Source organism: Panulirus ornatus, chromosome 7 (assembly GCF_036320965.1).
Source record: "Panulirus ornatus isolate Po-2019 chromosome 7, ASM3632096v1, whole genome shotgun sequence".
Taxonomy (NCBI): Eukaryota; Metazoa; Arthropoda; class Malacostraca; order Decapoda; family Palinuridae; genus Panulirus; species Panulirus ornatus.
In genome coordinates, this window is record NC_092230.1 from 35,109,153 (window position 1) to 35,132,281 (window position 23,129).

Genomic DNA, 23,129 nt, shown 5'->3' on the forward strand with positions numbered 1-23,129 from the left:
AGGTGCTGTGGGGAGGATGGGAAGAGAGTTGGAGAAAGAATCGCACCTTGGGGAACTGATGGCGAGTGGTTGTGTCTGAGATGGTGACTGTCTTTACTTAGTGAAGTGTGGAACTTGTGTAGAAAAGTTTGGGTTATACTTTATTCTATGTCCTTGTGGCTTGTGCTTATCTTGACTTGGTTAATGATGTTGGTGAAGTGTGAGACTGCTTCATTTATGGTTAGCAATATATATATATATATATATATATATATATATATATATATATATATATATATATATATATATATATATATATATATATATAAATATATATATATATATATATATATATATATATATATATATATATATATATATATATATATATATATATATATATATATATATATATATATGTTCATACTATTCGCCATTTCCCGCGTTAAGAACAGAGGACTGGGCCTTTGAGGGAATATCCTCACCTGGCCCCCTTCTTTGTTCCTTCTGCAGGGACTCGACTCTGTATGGTGTCTAGCCGCACTCCTGACCAGAGATAGATAGAAATAGATGAACAGATTGATAGATATATCTGTGACTGGCGCCACATACCGAGTTCGGCGGATGGCGGCAGCCGGTGTGTGTGTGTGTGTGTGTGTGTATGTGTGTGTGTCTTGGGGTGGGTGACTCTTCAAGTGGAGCCAAGGTCACTGGGTCACCAGCCAGGGGGAAGGTCAACTCCGTGTCATCCTTCCGTAAAAGGTCACGACTTAGTGCGCTGGAAGCTCCCCCTGACCCGTTAACCTGACCTGTTAGATGGGGCATCACCGCGATGACGCCCTTCACAGACGCAGCCGGCCGGGTACCGCACAGACTGTACAGGTCTCGGAATATGCGCGTCTTATTAATAACAACTTCCTTAATACCTTTATATATATATATATATATATATATATATATATATATATATATATATATATATATATCTATCTATCTGTCTATATCTATATATATATATATATATATATATATATATATATATATATATATATATATATATATATATATATATATATATTATCCCTGGGGATAGGGGAGAAAGAATACTTCCCACGTATTCCCTGCGTGTCGTAGAAGGCGACTAAAAGGGAAGGGAGCGGGGGGCTGGAAATCCTCCCCTCTCGTTTTTTTTTTTTAATTTTCCAAAAGAAGGAACAGAGAAGGAGGCCAGGTGAGGATATTCCCCCAAAGGCCCAGTCCTCTGTTCTTAACGCTACCTCGCTGTTGCGGGAAATGGTGAATAGTATGAAAGAAAAGAAAAAGAATATATATATATATATATATATATATATATATATATATATATATATATATATATATATATATATATATATATATATATATATATATATATATATATATGGACTTGATTTCTTTTCTGTATATTCAAGGTAAGGGAATGTTTATTCCGGCAGCACATACGGTGAAAGTAGGGAAATGAATATAAGAAAGATTCGTTAATTCATTTGTGAATGCTGCGTAGGGAGACGGGGTTGCCAGACGTCACCAGGGCAGGGGAAGCCAGGTCACAAGGCATAGTAAGGCGAGGACGTAAGTATTAGGGTCAGTCGGCAGGTACACTGGAGACTTCGATGACCTGGGGAGAGCTAGGTCAGGTGGGAGAGTCAATAGACATTTAATTTCCCCAGCGTCAGAGGGGGAGAAAACGGGAAGTTGTTGAAAGTCTTTGCTAAAGGTACAGACGAGTAAAGAGAATGGTGGTAGGGAAAGTGTGGCACAAAAATCGAGACAACAGTTCCATTAAGTGCTGGCATAACCTTAAAGTCTTCGTACGTATGTTTTCATCACATGTATATTACATTTAATACCACACATCTCACCACCATACAGCAGTTTGAAGCGAAGTATAAACATGATTACATGTAGACGCGGGAACGCTAGCCATAACATTATACATTTTATCCGCTCCAGTTTGGCTTTTGTGTGCTAGGGATTTTGTCCGTTGGTGAGTTAGTCTCTTCTTTTTATTATTTCCAGGAAATTTCTTAATGTTTTGAGGTGTTTTACTTCTCTTGCACTTAACGTTGCTGCCAGATCTTATACCGACGCTTCGAAGCTTCGGTGGAAATAGGAAATGGTTAAGATAGACTGATGCGCCTGGTGAATGATGCGCCTGGTGATTGGTGCGCCTAGTGAATGCTACGCTGAGCACACAACATATTGCTCCACTCAATTATATATTTGCTATTTGTTGAAACATTCTATATCATACACATTAAGTACATGTATGTACCATACACAATCATACACAATTCCTGTTGATCCATTCGCAATCATACACAACCATACATACGCTATGTTAAACTGTTCAGTATCATACATACACTGAATGTTGACCCATACGCAATCATACATGCACAGCCTGTTAAGCCATGCTATACCAAACATACTATCTCTGTTCATCCATACACTGTTATACATAAACCAACTGTTAAACCATACATTTTTATCCATGCATCATCTGTTGAATCAGACACATACACTAACAGGAAGGTTCCTAGTTACTCTTGTTGATGTCATCTTGAGAAATCATGAAATTTATATGCAAATTAATGAATTGTATGTTGAATAAGAGTGAAGAATGTGCAAAAAGTGATTCAATGAAAGTTTTTTATTGGTGAAATCTGAGTTTGTAGATATAAAGTGAAATATGTTATGAATTTAAAGGATATAAACATTATTGACTTGGAACACAAAGGTAGTTTATATATATTATATATATATATATATATATATATATATATATATATATATATATATATATATATATATATATTTATATGTATCTTTTTCTTTCAAACTATTCGCCATTTCCCGCGTTAGCGAGGTAGCTTTAAGAACAGAGGACTGGGCCTTTGAGGGAATATCCTCACCTGGCCCCCTTCTCTGTTCCTTCTTTTTGAAATTTAAAAAAAAAAAAAAAAGAGAGGGGAGGATTTCCAGCCCCACGCTCTCTCCCCTTTTAGTCGCCTTCTACGACACGCACGGAATACGTGGGAAGTATTCTTTCTCCCCTATCCCCAGGATATATATATATATATATATATATATATATATATATATATATATATATATATATATATATATATAGATAGATAGATAGATAGATAGATAGATAGATAGAGTGATAAATAGATAGACAGGTAAACAGATAGATACCATGATTATTCGTAAATTCAAATAACTGGGACGAACAAGTAAGGAGCTAAACCCCCCTCTATGTCTGACCATCCAGAGGTCAACAAACTCCAGATATTTACCAACATGATCGACTGTTAGCGCCAGTCATTTGAGATCCGGTTGTTTACACAGTGACAGTCTCAATGTGGGAGTGTATGTATGGTCGTGGGTAATGGGTCAGTGGGTCAACGCGTCGTGAACATGATGACTGAGGTCAGGAATGTGGGTTGGAACCCTTGGGGTAGGGGACCAGGGGGGGGGGGGCTTGTCTGGTCAAGGGGCAGGGTAGTTCCTGCTACGGGACCCCAGCACACTGGTGTGGTCAGGGAGGATCGACTTCTAACCTGTTTGTGTGTGTGTGTGTGTGTGTGTGTGTGTGTGTGTGTGTGTGTGTGTGTGTGATTACCTATTTGCACAGTACAGGGAGGGAATGTTACACTCGTGGGGGCCCCACTTCCTGAATTTTGTACCATTACAGAACGTTGTACAGTTCTGTATATTGTCCACCTCCACGGCCTCATCCCCCACTAGCATTATACTAAGAAGGTACATCTTCACAACTCGTCGACCAACATTCTTAGTTTTTTTTACGTCATCTAGTTTTTGTGTGTGTGTGTGTGTGTGTGTGTGTGTGTGTGTGTGTGTGTGTGTGTGTGTGCACTACAGACGACAGCATCAACAGTGAATTCAGAATCTGACATTATTGTCTTCTTCTTATATCTCCCGTAAGAAAAGCTTAGGCCAAGTGATAGTTAAGAACTTATAAAGTAAATACCAAGCTGATCTCCTCTGCTTTGTTAAGAACTTATAAAGTAAATACCAAGCTGATCTCTTCTGCTTTGTTAAGAACTTATAAAGTAAATACCAAGCTGATCTCTTCTGCTTTATGATTGTAATTTGTTTATCAGTAAGAGGAAGGCCGCGAGAACCAAGAAGAGAGAGGGTAACTGAATGAACACATACAAGTTATCATACTTTAACATCAGTATCTCGAATGATAGTCGCCTTACTTACCGTTATGTACACACTGGAACACTGCCTCATGTTGGCCCCTCAGTTTGGTGTAGTGATGTGCCGTACGTTGCTCAAGACCTTCACTGGTGCAGAGGACATTCTCCACCTACTGAATACTTATATGGAAATTCTACACCAATTCCCCATCTTATGGAAACTTAGGATGATTATTTGGGATGATTACAGAACCCAAATTTTAATCACGGGAGGAGAGTTGTGCGTCTCGTGGTGTTAAATAAGTATATGATTAGTTTGTAAAACCTGCATACACTGAGGACAGAGAGACGAGATCTTTATTCCTATGATGGTCCTATGATGGGAAGTAATCGCGAGAGAAACACATTTCTTTTATCAATAGATTAATCGATGAATGACTATCTGAACCCTCCCCTCCCCTCCCCCTTCCCCCGGAAAAAGATGAATAAATGGATAAAATGACGTAAAAGCAAATTGTTCACGGAAGCCAAGAAGTTCGTCTCGAGTCCATGTTATGGTTGGCTGGCTGGAGCTTCTCTCTCGGCTGTGAGGCGTCGTGGGAACCAAATGTTTGTCTCGTCTGTTTCCAGTTGGCGTCTTTGTTACCATTCAATTTCTGTCATATATTTTTTTCCAGTTGTTTCTCTTCGACCTGCACCAGTTGTCCGCACGTTCAGTCCTTCATGTATGTCTTCCGTATTATGAGTATTGTTGCTCAGAGAAGAGTCGTGGTGTGTTGATGTGTCCTGTCCTCAGCATGAGGATGGGTGACGCTGAGGTGAGGTGAGCAGCTGCTGGGGAATATATAGTTTACCATACGAAGGATCGGAACCTTCACCGTTACCTGCACTCCTCCTGCTGGAGGTTCACCGCGAGTGAAGAGTCACCTTGGGTGAGGCTGCATCACTAGGAGTATACAGGCTTGTCAAAGAACGTCTCACTCCAGAGGATTCGCCATTTCCCTGCTGCTGGACGTAGTGCAGCCCTCGGGTTAAGGAGCGTGTAGAAAGTTCCCGGGTAGCACCAGCACGACTCTTTCATAGAAATTAGTCCTGGGTTAATAATTATACGTAAACTAAAAAGAAATAGTTCCCAGTGGCTCATAGTTTATCCAGTGTGGATGCCTTAGGCTGTACTACAAGGTGGGTGTGTCCATGGAACGTGCTGATGGAGGTTACTGTCTGAGTGGTGTTCTCAGCACAGACCCTGACCTGCTGGTGAGGAACGTCTGCCTCGGGGAACCCCGCTTAGTGATGGAAATATTGGGTTAGGTTAGAGAGTCTGTGGTGACTGTGGCGGTGGTGGGTTGGTCCAGGAAGTTAAGACTGGAATCGTACGGTAATGTGTGTTGGCTTGGTCGAAATGGAACACTTTATCCTGTACACCCGCTCGTGTGTACGTGCTGGCGAAGGTTGTGTTTACGTCTGTTGTTATAACGACTGTTTTATTCTCAATGTTGTACCGCGTAGGTGGCTGACCCTGCGTCACAGGAAGAGGTCACGGTGTTGTGTGACCCCTTACCCCATCTGGATGAGCCTGGGTCATAATGTTATGTAGAAGCCCCTTTCAGACACGACCGACTGCCTCGTCTCAGAAGAGGAATGTGTTTTCATTCTTTAACGTTGAAGGTTCCAGTCACGGACCAGTCCTCATCAAGACCAAGTCTTAATTGAAATATAGAAAGTTTTATAAATAAGAAAAAGAAGAAACAATGGAAAGTAATCACGAATTTTTGAGAAAGTGAAAAAAACCTGTCATTTAAAACGTGCCGGGTTATAGTTATTGGGAAAAACATGAGAAGATGGAGTCCCCACGTATCGAGGTGTCGGGGAGAGAAACATCCATCAGAACTGCCCTACCTTGAGTTGACAACCACCGTACAGTTATAATGTGAGGCAGCAGCTTGCTAAGTATTGCGTCGTCCAGCTGGTGGTGGGGGCTACACGAGCTGCCAGCTCTTGGGAGCATGAACCAAAGTAATACCTGTAGAAGAAGGAACCTGAACCAAATTCAGTCCCTTATATAAACGGAGCAACTGTTCGGAAAAGAAATTTCGATATCTAAACAAGACACCCAGTTTCTTTTAGAGGTAGACTTAGCTATTTCCGTAATGTGGGGTTTCCGAGATAAAGTGGATGTTACAGTAATGCCAAATATGTTCACTGAGTTAGACAGAATTACAGAACCGTCAAAAAGGGAGGAAAGTTGGGAGGAATTTTTGACATATGGGATAAACCAAGTCTTAGGGGCATTAAACTTTACCAGATGTCCTGTACCCCACTGAGATACCCTGTCCAAATTTGATTTTCTGGAGGAAGTTGTTTCGAGACGAGATGCACATCGAGTGAGAGAAGGAGCAGAATTGAAGAATATGGGGGAATGTATAGTCGAGTCCTCGGCTTATGAGTGCATTTGATTATTTGCAGAAGAAATGATATCGAGGATGAGAAAGAGGAAAAGTGTAAGGGACAGGACAGAACCTTGCGGGACACCACTGTTGATGGAGAAAGAGAGAGAGGCTGATCCCTCAACAACCAGGGAGATATAGACTGGCTAGAGAGGAAGGTAGATATGAATGAGGGAAGCTAAAACAAGGGAGCTCAGAGATGAGACCCTGATGCCACACCTTGTCAGAAGCCTTAGGTACGTCAAGGGCAGCTACACATGACTCCCCAAAATATTTCAGGGATGATGACCAGACATTAGTAAGATGGGAGAATATCACCAGGGGATCTCGCCTTACGGAAGCCATACAGGTGATCAGAGAGAGAAGTGTGAGATTCAAGATGTCTGAGGATATAGCGGTTGAGGAGGGAATCAAAGATTTTGGAAAATGGCAGATGTCAAAGCAAGAGGACGATAGTTGGAGGGGTCAGAACGGTCACCCTTCTTAAGGATGGGATGAATCATCTTGTGCTTCCAAGAAGAAAAAAGTCTCAGGTGTAGACAGAAGCAGAACAGACGAGCAAGCACAGGTACAAGTTGGGAAGCACACTCAGTACACGGGGAGGGATGACGTCAGTGAACAAGAATAAACATAAGAATTCTATGTGAGCATCGTTCTAGGGAGGACATGGTAGGTGTTCTTGTCCGTGTGTCCCTGTGTCTTCAACTGGATTCCGTGGTCCAGAGTGGCAGGGAGTTCAGGATCAAGATCAGGGGTCTGATCGTGACCTAAGACCCGCAGGTCAAGATGACGGTGTCTCAGTGAGGCTGGCGAGGTTAAGGACCTCCCCCTCGAGGGCCCGGGAGAAGCCCAACGGTGACTTCACGTCTTACCACATCCTGCAGACACTCCCACCCGCTCACCCTGCTGTGTGTGTGTTGCCACCACTACCTGGGGATGAACACACAGGTAGTCAAACATAGGAAGCCAGGTAAGCATTCCAGCTGCCAGCTGATTGACAGGGAAAACAAGCAGACAGGTACGTGAAGGGGATGGGGAACCAGACGGTCCAGCAGCAGATACACCACTGTCCTCCCTCACCCCTTCACCCTCTCCCCGTGTGAGGTGCAGCACAGTGTTAACACAGAGCATCACAGAATAACTTCCTCATGATGGGCCACAGTGTATTTGCTCTCACAATTATCTTTACCACTTGAAGGTTTTAATTTTTCGGTTGACGTTGACGGCCTAAATAATTTAACCTTGGCAGTTGATAGGCCGCAACCGCGAATCAAACCAACCAAAGACAAATTCCTGTACACACATACACAACGCACACATATCCACCTGTCTGTGCCTGGACACATATACACACACTCCAGACATAGGCCGGTGATGGCACACCGAATAGTCTATCATTGACGAGAGCCCGTGCCAAGCTTAGTCTTGATGAATCTTTACACACACACTCACACACGCAAATTTCTCATCAGTTCTCAACAGCTATGGGTAGAAAGCTCGTCATGTTAGTGGAGTGTATGTGTGTCGTGAAGGCTGGAGGGTCACGCTCTGACGCCGCCAGCGTTCACGTTCTTGTTGTCTCTTGGCGCGCAAAGTCACCTAGTCATTTTGGTGTGAAAACATACTTCCGTACGTTTGAATTACACGTCCGTCGGCACGCCACGGAGCACAAAGTTGACATACGATTGCATAAGCTCCTCGTGCGTGAGAACGGGGATATCAGTGGGAGAGATTCGTGTCAATGTTACTGAAGGTAGGGGGTTGTGGGCCGGGGCAACCAACGATCGATGATGTGGTGGAGCAAACATGGCAGCTTCCCGCGTTGCAGCTTGAAGGTTCACAACAATATGAAAGCTTCTTTAGTTCATTAGGTCAATTGTTTGAGTATCATGAGACATATAAGTTATTTAAAGAAAGAAAAAAGCGTGCTGATGTTACTATTCAGTAAGTTGCAGTGTGATAGCGACTGCGACTGCGTTGAGATCCACTACACCTGTTTGATATAAACAATTTGAAATTGTTATAGTGTGTGGCAGCTGCATCCTTGCCCAGTGCCATTTCCCATTAATGGTATTATTGCTAGTACATGTTGGATGGTCATAATGACAGTTGAAATAGTAAAAAAATATATTTTGTCAGGAAAAATTTACCATTTGGCTTCTTGTCATCAAGGTAGCAGACTAGCCAAAATGAAATTATGATTGGTGTTGATGATTTATGGATAAATATTGATTTGAATTAACTTATAGTGTAGGCCTTAATCAAGAGGTATTTATCAGTTTACAAGATGGGCTATTGCATGATGACATGAATCATTATATATAGCATTCCATGATAATATTTATGTAGTTTAATTCCTTCTAGATTCCGATTTTCTTGTACAGTGAGCTGCGTTTTATTAGAAGAAATACTTGGTCCGTACCACAAAAAATAGTGCAGATAACTACCGTTGAATTCCTTTGGCATTATCTATAAACAATAAGGATTTATAGCAACAACGTGAAGATAGCATATAGCGTTAGGCTGCCACATACCGACATCAGTAATGGTAACGTAGCCGTCATGGCATCACACATCGTTAACGGTCATAACTTCAGATGGTGTCGGAACCTGTCGTTGCTGACGATCAACATCATTACCTTAATGGATCAGTCGACGTTAACAGTGATAGTTATCATGTGGTAATCCACCAGAAAATGGAACACGTATGAGCACGTTCCCATCATAAATTACTGAGGTATTGGGACGAGTTGGAGGGGAAACTCTGTCATTTCCAACACCAAATTGTTCACCACATAGAAATGAAAACCAGGTTTACGAGGACGTCAGCTGGCACAACATTAGAATGATAAAAAAGCCCAATAAAAATTAACTTAATACCCAGGTTTACGTCCTATTGTGTACGAATGAAGAACAAAAATGAAAACTAAAATCTTGAAAAGAGTAAATTACGGTACTGCACTTTTAAACCTTCTTATATGAAGTGAAGACAGGAACTATTTTTGTATGAAGCATGCTAGGTCGATATTAACATATAATGTGCTCTAGAAAAATAGTGTTGGACGTGATGGTTCTCGAACTTGGAGTTCCGCTATTGTGTGTTTTTAAGTGTCAAAAGAAGTATTTTAGTATTATTGTTTATATTATGAAAACACCCGTAAGTATAATACTACAACCAATACGGTATTCAATCACAAAAGAGTACAATAAATTGAGTGCAATACTTAACCCCCAGCGTACGATAACCCATGATTACAATACTTCAACCACAAAGTACGATATTTGACCCCAGAATACGAATCTTAAACCATTCCTGTGTACGATACCTAAACCCTTGCATAATGCCTCACCACCACCAGACCCATGCATGCAATGAGAGCGTGTATGGTCTTAGAATTGTCTTAAAAACCTGAGGGAGGATGTTTAGATATTCGCGTTTTGTGATTATAACTTTTTGACCCTAATAGTTAAGAAGTCTACATATCCAGCCACCCAGCCATGCTTAATCCTAGAGTACAAAAGCTATCGATAGCCTACAATTATGATACTTGAAATCTAGAGCACGATACGTATACCTCATACTACGATACTTGGACGTACGATACTTGACCTTGTGTACGATATTAAGACGGTAGTGTGAGATAATCCAAACGCATGATTCTAAGACTTTAGAGCGCGATACTTAACTCTAGAGTACGATATATGGAACACACACACACACACACACCAGCCTAAGGTATCCATTTATCGACCAGCCCCCAAGAGAGGATAAATACCTTGGTTGGGTGTAGGCCGACTGTGGCGCCACGCCCACGATTCGCACGGATGCTGATCCGACTCTAGGCTGGCCCGAGAACCCATAGTCAGTAACGCTAACCACTACACCGCGGAAGATGCATGTGGTGGATATGGAATGCTTGAGAACAACATTCAGTGTGAGGAAGGTTGATCAAGTAAGAAACGAGAGAGAGAGAGAGAGAGAGAGAGAGAGAGAGAGAGAGAGAGAGAGAGAGAGAGAGAGAGAGAGAGAGAGTGGTTCAGAGATGAACAGGATGTGCTGGAATAGTTTGGACATATAGAGAGGATGAGTGAGAAGAGACCAGGAGGGTCTAGACACATGTCAGAAGTGGAGGGAACAAGAAGAAAGAGTTGATCGTGCACGAGATGGGAAGGTGGCGCGAAAGGTGTTTAAGAGTTATCGGGGGCCTGAAGATGCAGGAAGATGCAAGGTGCACGAAATGGAGCTCGTTGAGGCAATGTGTTATGTCAGCGGACTGAACCAGGACAATCTAAAGCGGTCAGGGGAAATCACAGAATAGTTTGAGGGGCTTGGCTGAGGATAGGGAAGCTCTAGTTCTGGTGCATTATACTCGACAGTGAAGAGTTGTGGATGTAAGCAAATGTGGCCGTTCTTCGTTTGTTCCTGACCCCACTTCATGTTTGCGTTGACTGGGAAGAAAATCTCTGCAGTTTAGCTAATGTGAAATGAAAGTTCGTGGTCATGTTTGTACTACAAGAGAAAACTGTGGGCCAAGCACACAGCTGATCTAGGCCGGCGACAGCTGATGCACCGGTCTGGTCTCCTGGTCAGGGTCACTTACTGGCAGCTGATGCACCAGTCTGGTCTCCTGGCCCTGATCAGGAGACATAGGCACTTGGTGCACGGGTCTGGCCTATGTGTATGGTCTTATCAAGGGTTGTATGTGCAGTGTGAGTGTTTGGTCTTAACAAGGACCACAAATACAGAGAGCACATATGGTCTTACAGTTATCTTCAACAACTGAAGAAGGTGTTCAAGGTTTTTCAGTGGATATAACTTGACGTTGATTGCTTTCACGATACTGACAGTTGAAGGGCCTAAAGCCCACATAATCAACCAATTAAAACCCCTCATATTTCTTGTAAATTCGTCAGTTTTAACGTATATGTAACGATATTAGTGGTTTAACGACAAAATGTCGTCGATAGCGTTACATGTCACTGCATGAATATACTGTATGTACGCATGAAATGTGAGGATAACTTCTAGGGCTGAAAACTGATTATGAATGAGCATTTTCACATGAATATTACTCTCTAGAACCATCATTGGTTCTGGAAGTCACAAAGAGCGATCGAGTGTCTTTGTTGTGTGTTTACTGTTGGATTCTGATATACAGTGCCTGGTGGGGGACTCTCCAGCTAGTCAAGTCCCCACGACGGACTCTGCCGCTGGTCTAGTCCCCACTAGGGATCCTTCTGCTGGTCTAATCCCCACTAGGGACTCTCCAGCTAGTCCAGTACCCATTAGGGACTTTCCAGCCGATCCAGTCCCCACCAGGGACTCCAGCTAGTCTAGTTCCTACCAGGGACTTTCCAGCTTGTCCGATTTCCATCAGGGACTCTTCGGTTGGCCCATTACCCACTAGGGACTCTGCAGCTGATATAGTCTCCATCAGGGGTTCTTCAGCTGGTGCAGTCCCCACCAGCTGATGGTCCGTGGACCCTAATGTTTACAAAAGAATTTTGGCTGTTATGAATCTGAATGATATTCCAGCCATTTGAGGTATTGTCGCCTGCCACTTGTATATTAACATTGTTCTAATTAATCTACTCTGGTTTATCATTATGGTAGAATCATTTGTTTTTTTGTGATTTTTCTTTTTGTTGGTTTTATTCTCCCTTCATGAAGAAGGATACCTTGAATTCTATGTTTCTCATTCTTTTTAATTGTGTATTCTTATTTGGGTCCTTTAAATGATTTCATAAGGTCAAAGATGATCAACCCAAAGACGTATATTCGGACCTGAAGTTCCTTAGTGTCAGTCAGCTGAGAACAAAACACGGTATACACACACCACTATACAAGCCCCAGTCTCTCTATAGATAGATATATGTGTTTGAGCCAGAGTTCAAGGATCAAAGTTCACCAAATAGACATTATCTTTTTTTGCCAAGACTAGGCTGTATTTCAGCCAGTGTTCGTGAAACCTGGCACAAAAATCTTTCCACATATCCCACATAATGCCGAAGACCGGTTTGTGACAACCATGTTTAGCTCTCTCTACAGGTCAAAAAGTTAACGCAAAATATTAATTTTCTCTGGCAATAATCCATATAATTTTATCCTGAGGTGACGACCTTCGGTCACTAATGGCTACAGCCTCTGTATGATCATGATGAATCTTGGCGCAAAGGTGTGTATGTAAGGTGTACGTGGAGGGTGATGTATTGTCCTCCATTCCCTGAGGCCAAGGTTGACTTTACCAGTCTGATGTTTGATTATATATCTTGCAGGATGAGCGACGTGGTGGCGGCGGTGTTCCTGCCAGCCACACTGGTCATGTACGTCCACCTCCTCCTGCTGACCCCAGCGCCACCCCATCTTTCCCCGGCACCCCAGGCTAGCCAGGACTACACAGGTGAGACTCTCTTCCCAGGCTACCCACACACCCTTGACTGTCCACACACCCCAGGCTGCCCACACACCCTGGCAACGTCCACACACCCCAGGCTACCCACACACCCTTGACTGTCCACATACCCCAGGCTGCCCACACACCCTAGACCGTCTACACACCCCAGGCCAACCATGCGAGAGCCAGTTTTACTTCGAAACATCAGCTGAGAAAAGACAAGAAGCTCCTATTATGCAGTTAATGGGTAGGCAGTCACATGTAAGAGACACTTGAGGTATTTCGTAAATGATATTACACGGAAACGGGGGTAAATTACTTGATAAAGCAGGAGAGAGTTTGATGAATGGTTTTCTACACCAACATGAGAGGTAATAGCCGCTCAGGACATTCACCGTCCTAATTACTATGATCCATCCATAACCTATTACGGAAGCAAGATAATGTTTTGGCACGCAAGACCATTATTATGGAACATGATGAAAGAGTGAGATGAGAATCAGGAAGAAGGAGCGTAGAAAATTGGTTAATGTAAGTGGCAGCAGCGGAAACCATCAGCTGTCGTTCAAACCTGGAGCAATCTGTTAGCGTGATGTTGAACCGTAAGAACAAATGCTCAGTCGTTTTTAGACATTTGAGGGAAATTAATGAGGCACTAGCGGTGTATTTATCAGGCAAACCAATTTTCAGGAACTATTACTAGGTAATGGTTTTGGAAGCGAGCAAAAAGGATAGGTAGCGAGGGAGACCAGGATAGGCTAATCTTGCTTTACAAAAGGCAAGGAGGGGTATATAGCAAGACTGCATGAAGTAGCAGAAAGGTAGGATATCATACAAGCGAGGGAAGTCGTACAGGTTATCAGACATAGGTCCGTGATAATCTTTGGGCTGGAAAAAAAAAAAACTCCCAAACATGGAGGAAATGTCAGGCACTAGAGGAAGGCCATTAAGGTAAAATTCGATACGAAAATATGTAGTCAGTTTAAGCTTGAATAGAGGAAAACACTTACCTAAAAAGAAAGGGCTCAAAGGAGTGTTTTGTTGGGACTGACAAAGAAGAGAGAAATGGGAAAACCTCGAATCTCAATTAGACGGTTGGTTGTGATGGTTGTGAAACCATCTTTTCCGTGGATTTTACGAGATTTCCAGATTAAATTGCTTCAAGTCTTGCTGTACACATTTGAGTCAGCAAATAGTCACTCATTACCAGGCTTTTTATACTGAAATATTCCCCTTGGGGTCGCCACGATCATATAGGCTGAAAAACTTCACCTCTGTGTAGTATAATTGATATTCTCTCACTCCCATTGCCTCAGAATCACATTTGATCTTCCTGATGATAGTATGCAAAATAAGTGAGTTTCAAATTCCTGATCTCATATTTAGTATCATTGTATCATCGTCCGTGTCTTCTGCAGGTTTTCATGAGCAGCGTCAAGGAAGGAAGCCTCAGCCACCTCTTTCTGCAGTGGCCCAGGCGGGCCCAGAGTCCAGTTTGACATTGGAGGGAAGAGGAAACCTGCAGTTGGGTCCTCCGATCAACGTGACGGGTGATGGAAGGCAGGACGTTCTTCTGGTGACTCCCATCCTCCGCTGCGGCTCCACCACCATGAGGAACCTCCTCAGAATCCTGGCGCCTATCAACCACTTTACTATGGTGGCAAACCCACCCACGAAGTCTGAGGTGGTCCACATCCCCCACATTCCCACACACGTGAGTGTTTGTTTGCATGCGGCACGGGTGTGGATGGTAGGGTCTGGAGAACACAGTAATGGGAGACAGAGGGGAGAAATTTGCGGAAGACGTATGTACGTACTGGGTCTGGATACTCGCCTGAAGGGTCAAAATTCGATCCTTTATCAGACAAGTCTTTTCCAGGTTTGTCAAAACCATTTTTAGATCTATTTCTAGAGGTTTTGACTTGCAATACTTACCGAAGTTGATTAGTTGATGTTCTGTTAGGGTGTGTATGTGAGCTAATTGGTTGAGGCTTCCGTGTATGGGTTGGTTGGTTGACGTTTCAGGATGTGGATGTTTGTATATACATTGGGTGGTTGATGCTGTTGAAGGTGGTTAACTATGCTTGAGTCGATTGTTTATGCTGTAGGTTATTGAGAATGGAACAGTTTTAGTCATATAGACTCAATATCCATGAGGTGTTTGGACAGTACAGGAAGAGGGGATTAATGCATCATGTTTGTAATATGATATGTAAGACTGGGTCCTCTTCAACTAAGTTACATTAAGTCTGTAGTATTGTCATTGCCTTATTCATATATTGTATGTCTGTAGTATTGGCATTGCCATATTAATATAATTGGCATTTTTATTCTGTGTACTAATTATGGGTAGATATGTCTTCTTTTTCCTTCTTTTGGTGTGCTCTTGTAAATGGAAAGCCATTTATATACCTATGAGATCTTTTAATTGCTAATCAGGCCGTACCAGTAATGCCAGTGTTGATATTTCTCACCTTACTCAACCAAAGCCAGGCAGACTTAGTGTCTGGAAGTCGTTGACCTCCCACTCAATCTTCACCCGTTCCTGTCCTGGTACTCTCTGTGTTCTTCAACTTCTTCCAGGTCTTCCCACTTGCAAGCGAGCTCTTGATGTCCTCGATCCATCTTATTCTGGGACGTCATGCTGGGCACCTTCTTTTAGGAGTTAATTTCAAATACTTCTTGATATATATCGTGTCTTCCAGTCTTTGCACATGACCCTACCACCTTAGCTTCTCAGTTATATACAATATAGACGTAATACTCAAATCCTCTCTTATACTGGTGTTTCTCAAATTATCCATTTTTCTAACTTCTCTGCTTAGCTACTCTGCTCTCATTTCGGTAGCGTGGATCTGTAAACTTATTTTGGGGTTGTGTTCTGTTATCACTTACAAGTGATAAGTACTTGCTTTACCAGTGAAACTTGTGGATCTGTAAACTCATTTTGGTTGTGTTCTGTTATCACTTACAAGTGAGAAGTACTTGCTTTACCAGTGAAACTTTTGAGAGACCCATTAATATCTAGTGTGAGTATTGATGGTAGTATGTTCTCAGGTGTAACCCTTGCCTAACTCTCTTCCTCTCCCCTTCGTCCTGGCAGCGTGATATTGTTGGTAACATCTCAAACATCAAGAGGCCAACAGCCATGATGCAGTCGTTCGCATACATCAACTTTACCAAGTAAGTTCTCATCCCTCCTTTCTTATAACCTTACCATCACCACCCTTTTGGTATGTCCATGATGTCATGATCATGTTGTAATGACTTTTTTTTTACAATGTTGGAGTCATAATCCAGCCTCAAAGTAAATCTAACCTGTGTTTTAAGTTTAAGACATGACAGACCTTACCAGTGTCACGAGTTCACTCGGTTGTGAACTTATCACGCATTAAACTCAATAGAGTTTGCTACATAATTCTCTCCTAGTGTGTTAAGCTTATCACACACGCAACCTACTAGTGTTATGACCTCTAACACAGCATTCCCAGTTACTCTGTCTGATATACTAAAAACCTGACCACATAATTTTGTGGAACCAAAATGCATCGGATTATAATATATATATATATATATATATATATATATATATATATATATATATATATATATATATATATATATATATATATATATATATCCCTGGGGATAGGGGAGAAAGAATACTTCCCACGTATTCCCTGCGTGTCGTAGAAGGCGACTAAAAGGGAAGGGAGCGGGGGGCTGGAAATCCTCCCCTCTCGTTTTTTTTTTTTTTTTTTTTTTTTTTTTCCAAAAGAAGGAACAGAGAAGAGGGCCAGGTGAGGATATTCCCTCAAAGGCCCAGTCCTCTGTTCTTAACGCTGCCTCGCTATTGCGGGAAATGGCGAATAGTATGAAAAAAAAAAAAAAAAAAAATATATATATATATATATATATATATATATATATATATATATATATATATATATATATATATTTTTTTTTTTTTTTTTTGTCGCTGTCTCCCGCAGGTAGCGCAAGGAAACAGACCGAAAGAAATGGCCCAACCCACCCCCATACACATGTATATACATACGTCCACACACGCAAATATACATACCTACACAGCTTTCCATGGTTTACCCCAGACGCTTCACATGCCTTGATTCAATCCACTGACAGCACGTCAACCCCGGTATACCACATCGCTCCAATTCACTCTATTCCTTGCCCTCCTTTCACCCTCCTGCATGTTCAGGCCCCGATCACACAAAATCTTTTTCACTCCATCTTTCCACCTCCAATTTGGTCTCCCTCTTCTCCTCGTTCCCTCCACCAGCGACTCATATATTCTCTTGGTCAATCTTTCCTCACTCATTCTCTCCATGTGCCCGAACCATTTCAAAACACCCTCTTCTGCTCTCTCAACCACGCTCTTTTTATTTCCACACATCTCTCTTACCCTTACGTTACTTACTCGATCAAACCACCTCACACCACATATTGTCCTCAAACATCTCATTTCCAGCACATCCATCCTCCTGCGCACAACTCTATCCATAGCCCACGTCTCGCAACCATACAACATTGTTGGAACCACTATTCCTTCAAACATACCCATTTTTGCTCTCCGAGATAATGTTCTCGACTTCCACACATTCTTCAAGGCTCCCAGAATTTTCGCCCCCTCCCCCACCCTATGATCCACTTCCGCTTCCATGGTTCCATCCGCTGCCAGATCCACTCCCAGATATCTAAAACACTTCACTTCCTCCAGTTTTTCTCCATTCAAACTCACCTCCCAATTGACTTGACCCTCAACCCTACTGTACCTAATAACCTTGCTCTTATTCACATTTACTCTTAACTTTCTTCTTTCACACACTTTACCAAACTCAGTCACCAGCTTCTGCAGTTTCTCACATGAATCAGCCACCAGCGCTGTATCATCAGCGAACAACAACTGACTCACTTCCCAAGCTCTCTCATCCCCAACAGACTTCATACTTGCCCCTCTTTCCAAAACTCTTGCATTCACCTCCCTAACAACCCCATCCATAAACAAATTAAACAACCATGGAGACATCACACACCCCTGCCGCAAACCTACATTCACTGAGAACCAATCACTTTCCTCTCTTCCTACACGTACACATGCCTTACATCCTCGATAAAAACTTTTCACTGCTTCTAACAACTTGCCTCCCACACCATATGTTCTTAATACCTTCCACAGAGCATCTCTATCAACTCTTATCATATGCCTTCTCCAGATCCATAAATGCTACATACAAATCCATTTGCTTTTCTAAGTATTTCTCACATACATTCTTCAAAGCAAACACCTGATCCACACATCCTCTACCACTTCTGAAACCACACTGCTCTTCACCAGTCTGATGCTCTGTACATGCCTTCACCCTCTCAATCAATATCCTCCCATATAATTTACCAGGAATACTCAACAAACTTATACCTCTGTAATTTGAGCACTCACTCTTATCCCCTTTGCCTTTGTACAATGGCACTATGCACGCATTCCGCCAACCCTCAGGCACCTCACCATGAGTCATACATACATTAAATAACCTTACCAACCAGTCAACAATACAGTCACCCCCTTTTTTAATAAATTCCACTGCAATACCATCCAAACCTGCTGCCTTGCCGGCTTTCATCTTCCGCAAAGCTTTTACTACCTCTTCTCTGTTTACCAAATCATCTTCCCTAACCCTCTCACTTTGCACACCACCTCGACCAAAACACCCTATATCTGCCACTCTATCATCAAACACATTCAACAAACCTTCAAAATACTCACTCCATCTCCTTCTCACATCACCACTACTTGTTATCACCTCCCCATTTGCGCCCTTCACTGAAGTTCCCATTTGCTCCCTTGTCTTACGCACTTTATTTACCTCCTTCCAGAACATCTTTTTATTCTCCCTAAAATTTAATGATACTCTCTCACCCCAACTGGAGGGATGTCTGATCATTATCTTGTGGAGGCTAAGGTGAAGATTTGTATAGGTTTTCAGAAAAGAAGAGTGAATGTTGGGGTGAAGAGGATGGTGAGAGTAAGTGAGCTTGGGAAGGAGACTTGTGTGAGGAAGTGCCAGGAGAGACTGAGTACAGAATGGAAAAAGGTGAGAACAATGGAAGTAAGGGGAGTGGGGAAGGAATGGGATGTATTTAGGGAATCAGTGATGGATTGCGCAAAAGATGCTTGTGGCATGAGAAGAGTGGGAGGTGGGTTGATTAGAAAGGGTAGTGAGTGGTGGGATGAAGAAGTAAGAGTATTAGTGAAAGAGAAGAGAGAGGCATTTGGACGATTTTTGCCGGGAAAAAATGAAATTGAGTGGGAGATGTATAAAAGAAAGAGACAGGAGGTCAAGAGAAAGGTGCAAGAGGTGAAAAAAAGGGCAAATGAGAGTTGGGGTGAGAGAGTATCATATATATATATATATATATATATATATATATATATATATATATATATATATATATATATATATATATATATATATATGGGACTTATCTTTTCCTCTGTGTGATGATTCTTAAGTCACTCTTAAAAAGAATGAGAATGAATGACTTGCACAATGGATGGTATGTACAAAATGAAGAGTTTAGGGACTTTATGACTGCTTTCTTTAACTAAATTCTTCAGTTCCAGTTGACAATAAATAGCTTGTGCAAGGAGGTGATAATCTGCAGAAAATCTGGCAAATTCCTGAACTTCTTTGCACAAAATATCAGACGATGTTCGTCTGAGAAAGAATACTTTCCACGTATTCCGTGCGTGTTGTAGAAGGCGACGAAAAGGGAAGGGAGTGGGGGGCTGGAAATCCTCCCCTCTCTCTTTTTTTTTTTCCCCAAAAGAAAGAACAGAGAAGGGGGCCAGGTGAGGATATTCCCTCAAAGGCCCAGTCCTCTGTTCTTAACGCTACCTCGCTAATGCGGGAAATGGCGAATAGTATGAAAAAAAAAAATATCAACTGACATATTTCTCTCTTGTGTCTCCCCTGATGATGTTATTATTACACGAAAGTGCACTTGGAACTTTTCGTGTTTCATTTTCCCTGTGGACTCATAGGAATATATATATATATATATATATATATATATATATATATATATATATATATATATATATATACATACATATATTTTTTTCAAACTATTCGCCATTTCCCGCGTAAGCGAGGTAGCGTTAAGAACAGAGGACTGGGCCTCTGTGGAATATCCTCACCTGGCCCACTTCTCTGTTCCTTCTTTTAAAAAAAAAAAAAAAAAAAAAAAAACGAGAGGGGAGGATTTCCAGCCTCCCGCTCCCTCCCCTTTTTAGTTGCCTTCTACGACACGCAGGGAATACGTGGGAAGTATTCTTAATCCCCTATCCCCAGGGATAATATATATATATATATATATATATATATATATATATATATATATATATATATATATATATATATATATATATGAGGTTGCAAAACACGGAGGGTGCTTTTGTAAACAAGTAGATTAAATATATAAATACCATGACGTTATAATCATATGATAACCATAAATGTTAATTTGTGGGAGCTAACAAGGACAGTACGAGAATGCTAATATTCCTAAGAAAGTATTCACTGACCGTATATTGTAAATGTACACATCAATGAAGCATGTTGCTTATATGTAAAAAAGCTATATATATTTTTTATGAGATATGTAAATCTTACGACAGTTGACTCTTAGGTGTGCCAAATATGGTCATCTTAGTGTTATCAAACGTGTACAGAAAAGTTGCAGAGACCAAAGGTGTAAAGTACTCCAGAATTTAATTTTGATGATGGAATCCTCAATTCTTTCGATACTCCTATTATGACTTACACTTCAACCCAGTTATAAATCTACAAACTAATTTGCTGCCTCTTTTTGTTAGTAGTTTACTCATCGGTTTAGTATTATAGTTTGAACTTCTGGTACGGTTTGAAGACCATAAATTTGTCATGTATTTCAGATTTAAAGGGAGTTGTGTGACTGTATGTGTGTGTGTGCCATTGTTATGTGTTCCAATGCTTGTTGCCAGACGTATGTAATTGAAGAGATTTCTTCCCTCTGTGCATCACTGCAGTCTGGATTAGTTTTAAGTTTAGGGTACATATCGCTCATTTATGCTACTTTTACCCAAGACTTTCACTCCATGAATGTATTGGTCATGATTTTCTCCACTTGGTTAGCTACTTCTCAACCCGTAATCCCTGTTTTTACAAGTTCAGTCAGTGCCCAGTTTTGTGAAAGTTTAACCATGTCTGAGAACTTGAGTTCCACCAGTTTAGTTTTCTTTTGTTTACAGCTTTACCCCACGATTTATAGTGCCATGCACGCCATCTACTGGCTCCAGTGATTATGTCCAGTCACTAAGACAAACCTTATAGATCTTTTCACTGATATACCAAATTTTTATTCCCTTTGTGTAGAAATTGTACAAGTATCATAATTTGAAGTCCTGTAAAATTCCATGGTGTATTACTGATTACGAACTCTTTAAATGCCTGTTTATGTAGGTTTGAGAAGAAGAAACCTATTATGATCAGCTTGGTGCGTGACCCAGTGGAACGAGCCATTAGCTGGTACTACCACATGCGGGCGCCATTCCAGTTGGTCGAACTTCACAACCGCTTCCCTGAGACGAGGTTCCCCACTAGGATGTTCCTCAAAAAGGTCTTTATCTCTCCTGATCTTAATGTTTGCATGTAGGGAGGGTCAGATCGTAGTAGTCAGAAGATGCCTGGGTCAGATGCCACAGAAACCCTCAGGAAAGGTTCTTAGGTAAGTAAGGTCATTGCTTGGGTCAAGTTGCTTGGTGGATACCCGATTTACGATTCAGGGATCTTCAAGTAACCTCATCTCGTGGGCCAGGATGTTGCAGGAGCCTTCAGAAAGGTCAGAAGTAAGTGTGTTGGGGGACTATCATAATAATTGGATTGTGGGCCAGGTGTTGGGAAGGGAAAAACTGATATCTAGCTAGGGCTGAGGCAGACTTCCTGGGATAGAGTTTGTTGATGAAATCCCTGTTGCCTCGCTACATACACCCCTGCTCTCTTCTTTGACTATAAAACGCTGGTTAAAATTTTTTTTCAGATAACAGACCATGGCAATTGTAAATTGTGTACATGAATACATACATGAATGAGAGGCCTAAGGCAAAGCTTAAGAGCCACAAGGTGAAGGTAAATAAAGAGTAATAAGGCACTTTAAACAGAAATTGGGAAGAATGTGAACATTTGAGACAAAAAATGGAAAGACTTGTGAATGATGATATTGCTTTATTGGTGATGTTTGTCTAGTAATACAGAAAGGAGATAATCTGAAATTTGAAGAAAGAATGGGTAGAATAGGATTTTTTTTTTTTTTAAGAAATGTATGTATGGACAAGACATTTACTAAAAAATGGGCAGAATATAAAGAAAAGCACGACATTATAGGTTCTAGAATTATGAATACATTATGGAAGAAAGTGATATAAGAATTCAAGTCTAGAAAGGAATAAAGCATTTTGCATGAAAGGTAAGGGATGAAAGAAGGATGCTATCTGTTAGTGGAAGAAATACAGAAAATAGAAAATCACTTAAGGAAACTATAATGGAAAATGTGCTTCAGGTTCACATTGTAGGGGTTTGGTACCTATTTTATTACAGCACTTCACTGAAAATGAAATACAGATCTTTAAAAGTAATTTCACACTGACTCCTGTCAGAAATGCTTAAGATTTTTTTTCGTACCATGCAGGACCTGGAGACATGCCTGAAGAACCGCCGGGATCCTGAATGTCGGTACATTCCTGGCAAGGAGGTCCTGGGACACACCATTGAATTCTTTTGTGGACATGAAAGCTATTGCCCGTGAGTTCTAATCCTTTAGCATCTCAGTGTGTGCGTTTGTAAAAAAACTATAAGTAAGCTTGGCATGGGCTCTTGCCAATAACAGCCTGTTCTCAGGTGCCAATGAGTGTGCATGTTGTTTAAGGGTGGATGTGTGTGCTTGGATTACCATAATTGACACAGGGCAGGTGTGTGTTCTTAAGGTATCATTACTGCATGGGGCAGAGCAGGCCTTGTGTAACTCTAGTGTAGTGGGCTCTT

The 23,129-nt window shown here is 41.5% G+C and overlaps 1 protein-coding gene across 1 annotated transcript in view; it reads left to right on the plus strand.

Moving 5' to 3' along the window:
• LOC139749518 (uronyl 2-sulfotransferase homolog pip-like) overlaps window positions 1–23,129 on the plus strand; it is a 67,927-nt gene that overhangs the window by 13,629 nt on the left and 31,169 nt on the right. Inside the window, exons 2-6 of the mRNA XM_071663475.1 lie at window positions 12,914–13,038; window positions 14,451–14,746; window positions 16,136–16,215; window positions 21,552–21,708; window positions 22,777–22,889. Coding sequence (XP_071519576.1) covers window positions 12,914–13,038; window positions 14,451–14,746; window positions 16,136–16,215; window positions 21,552–21,708; window positions 22,777–22,889 — 771 coding nt within the window. The remainder of the gene's footprint in view (window positions 1–12,913; window positions 13,039–14,450; window positions 14,747–16,135; window positions 16,216–21,551; window positions 21,709–22,776; window positions 22,890–23,129) is intronic.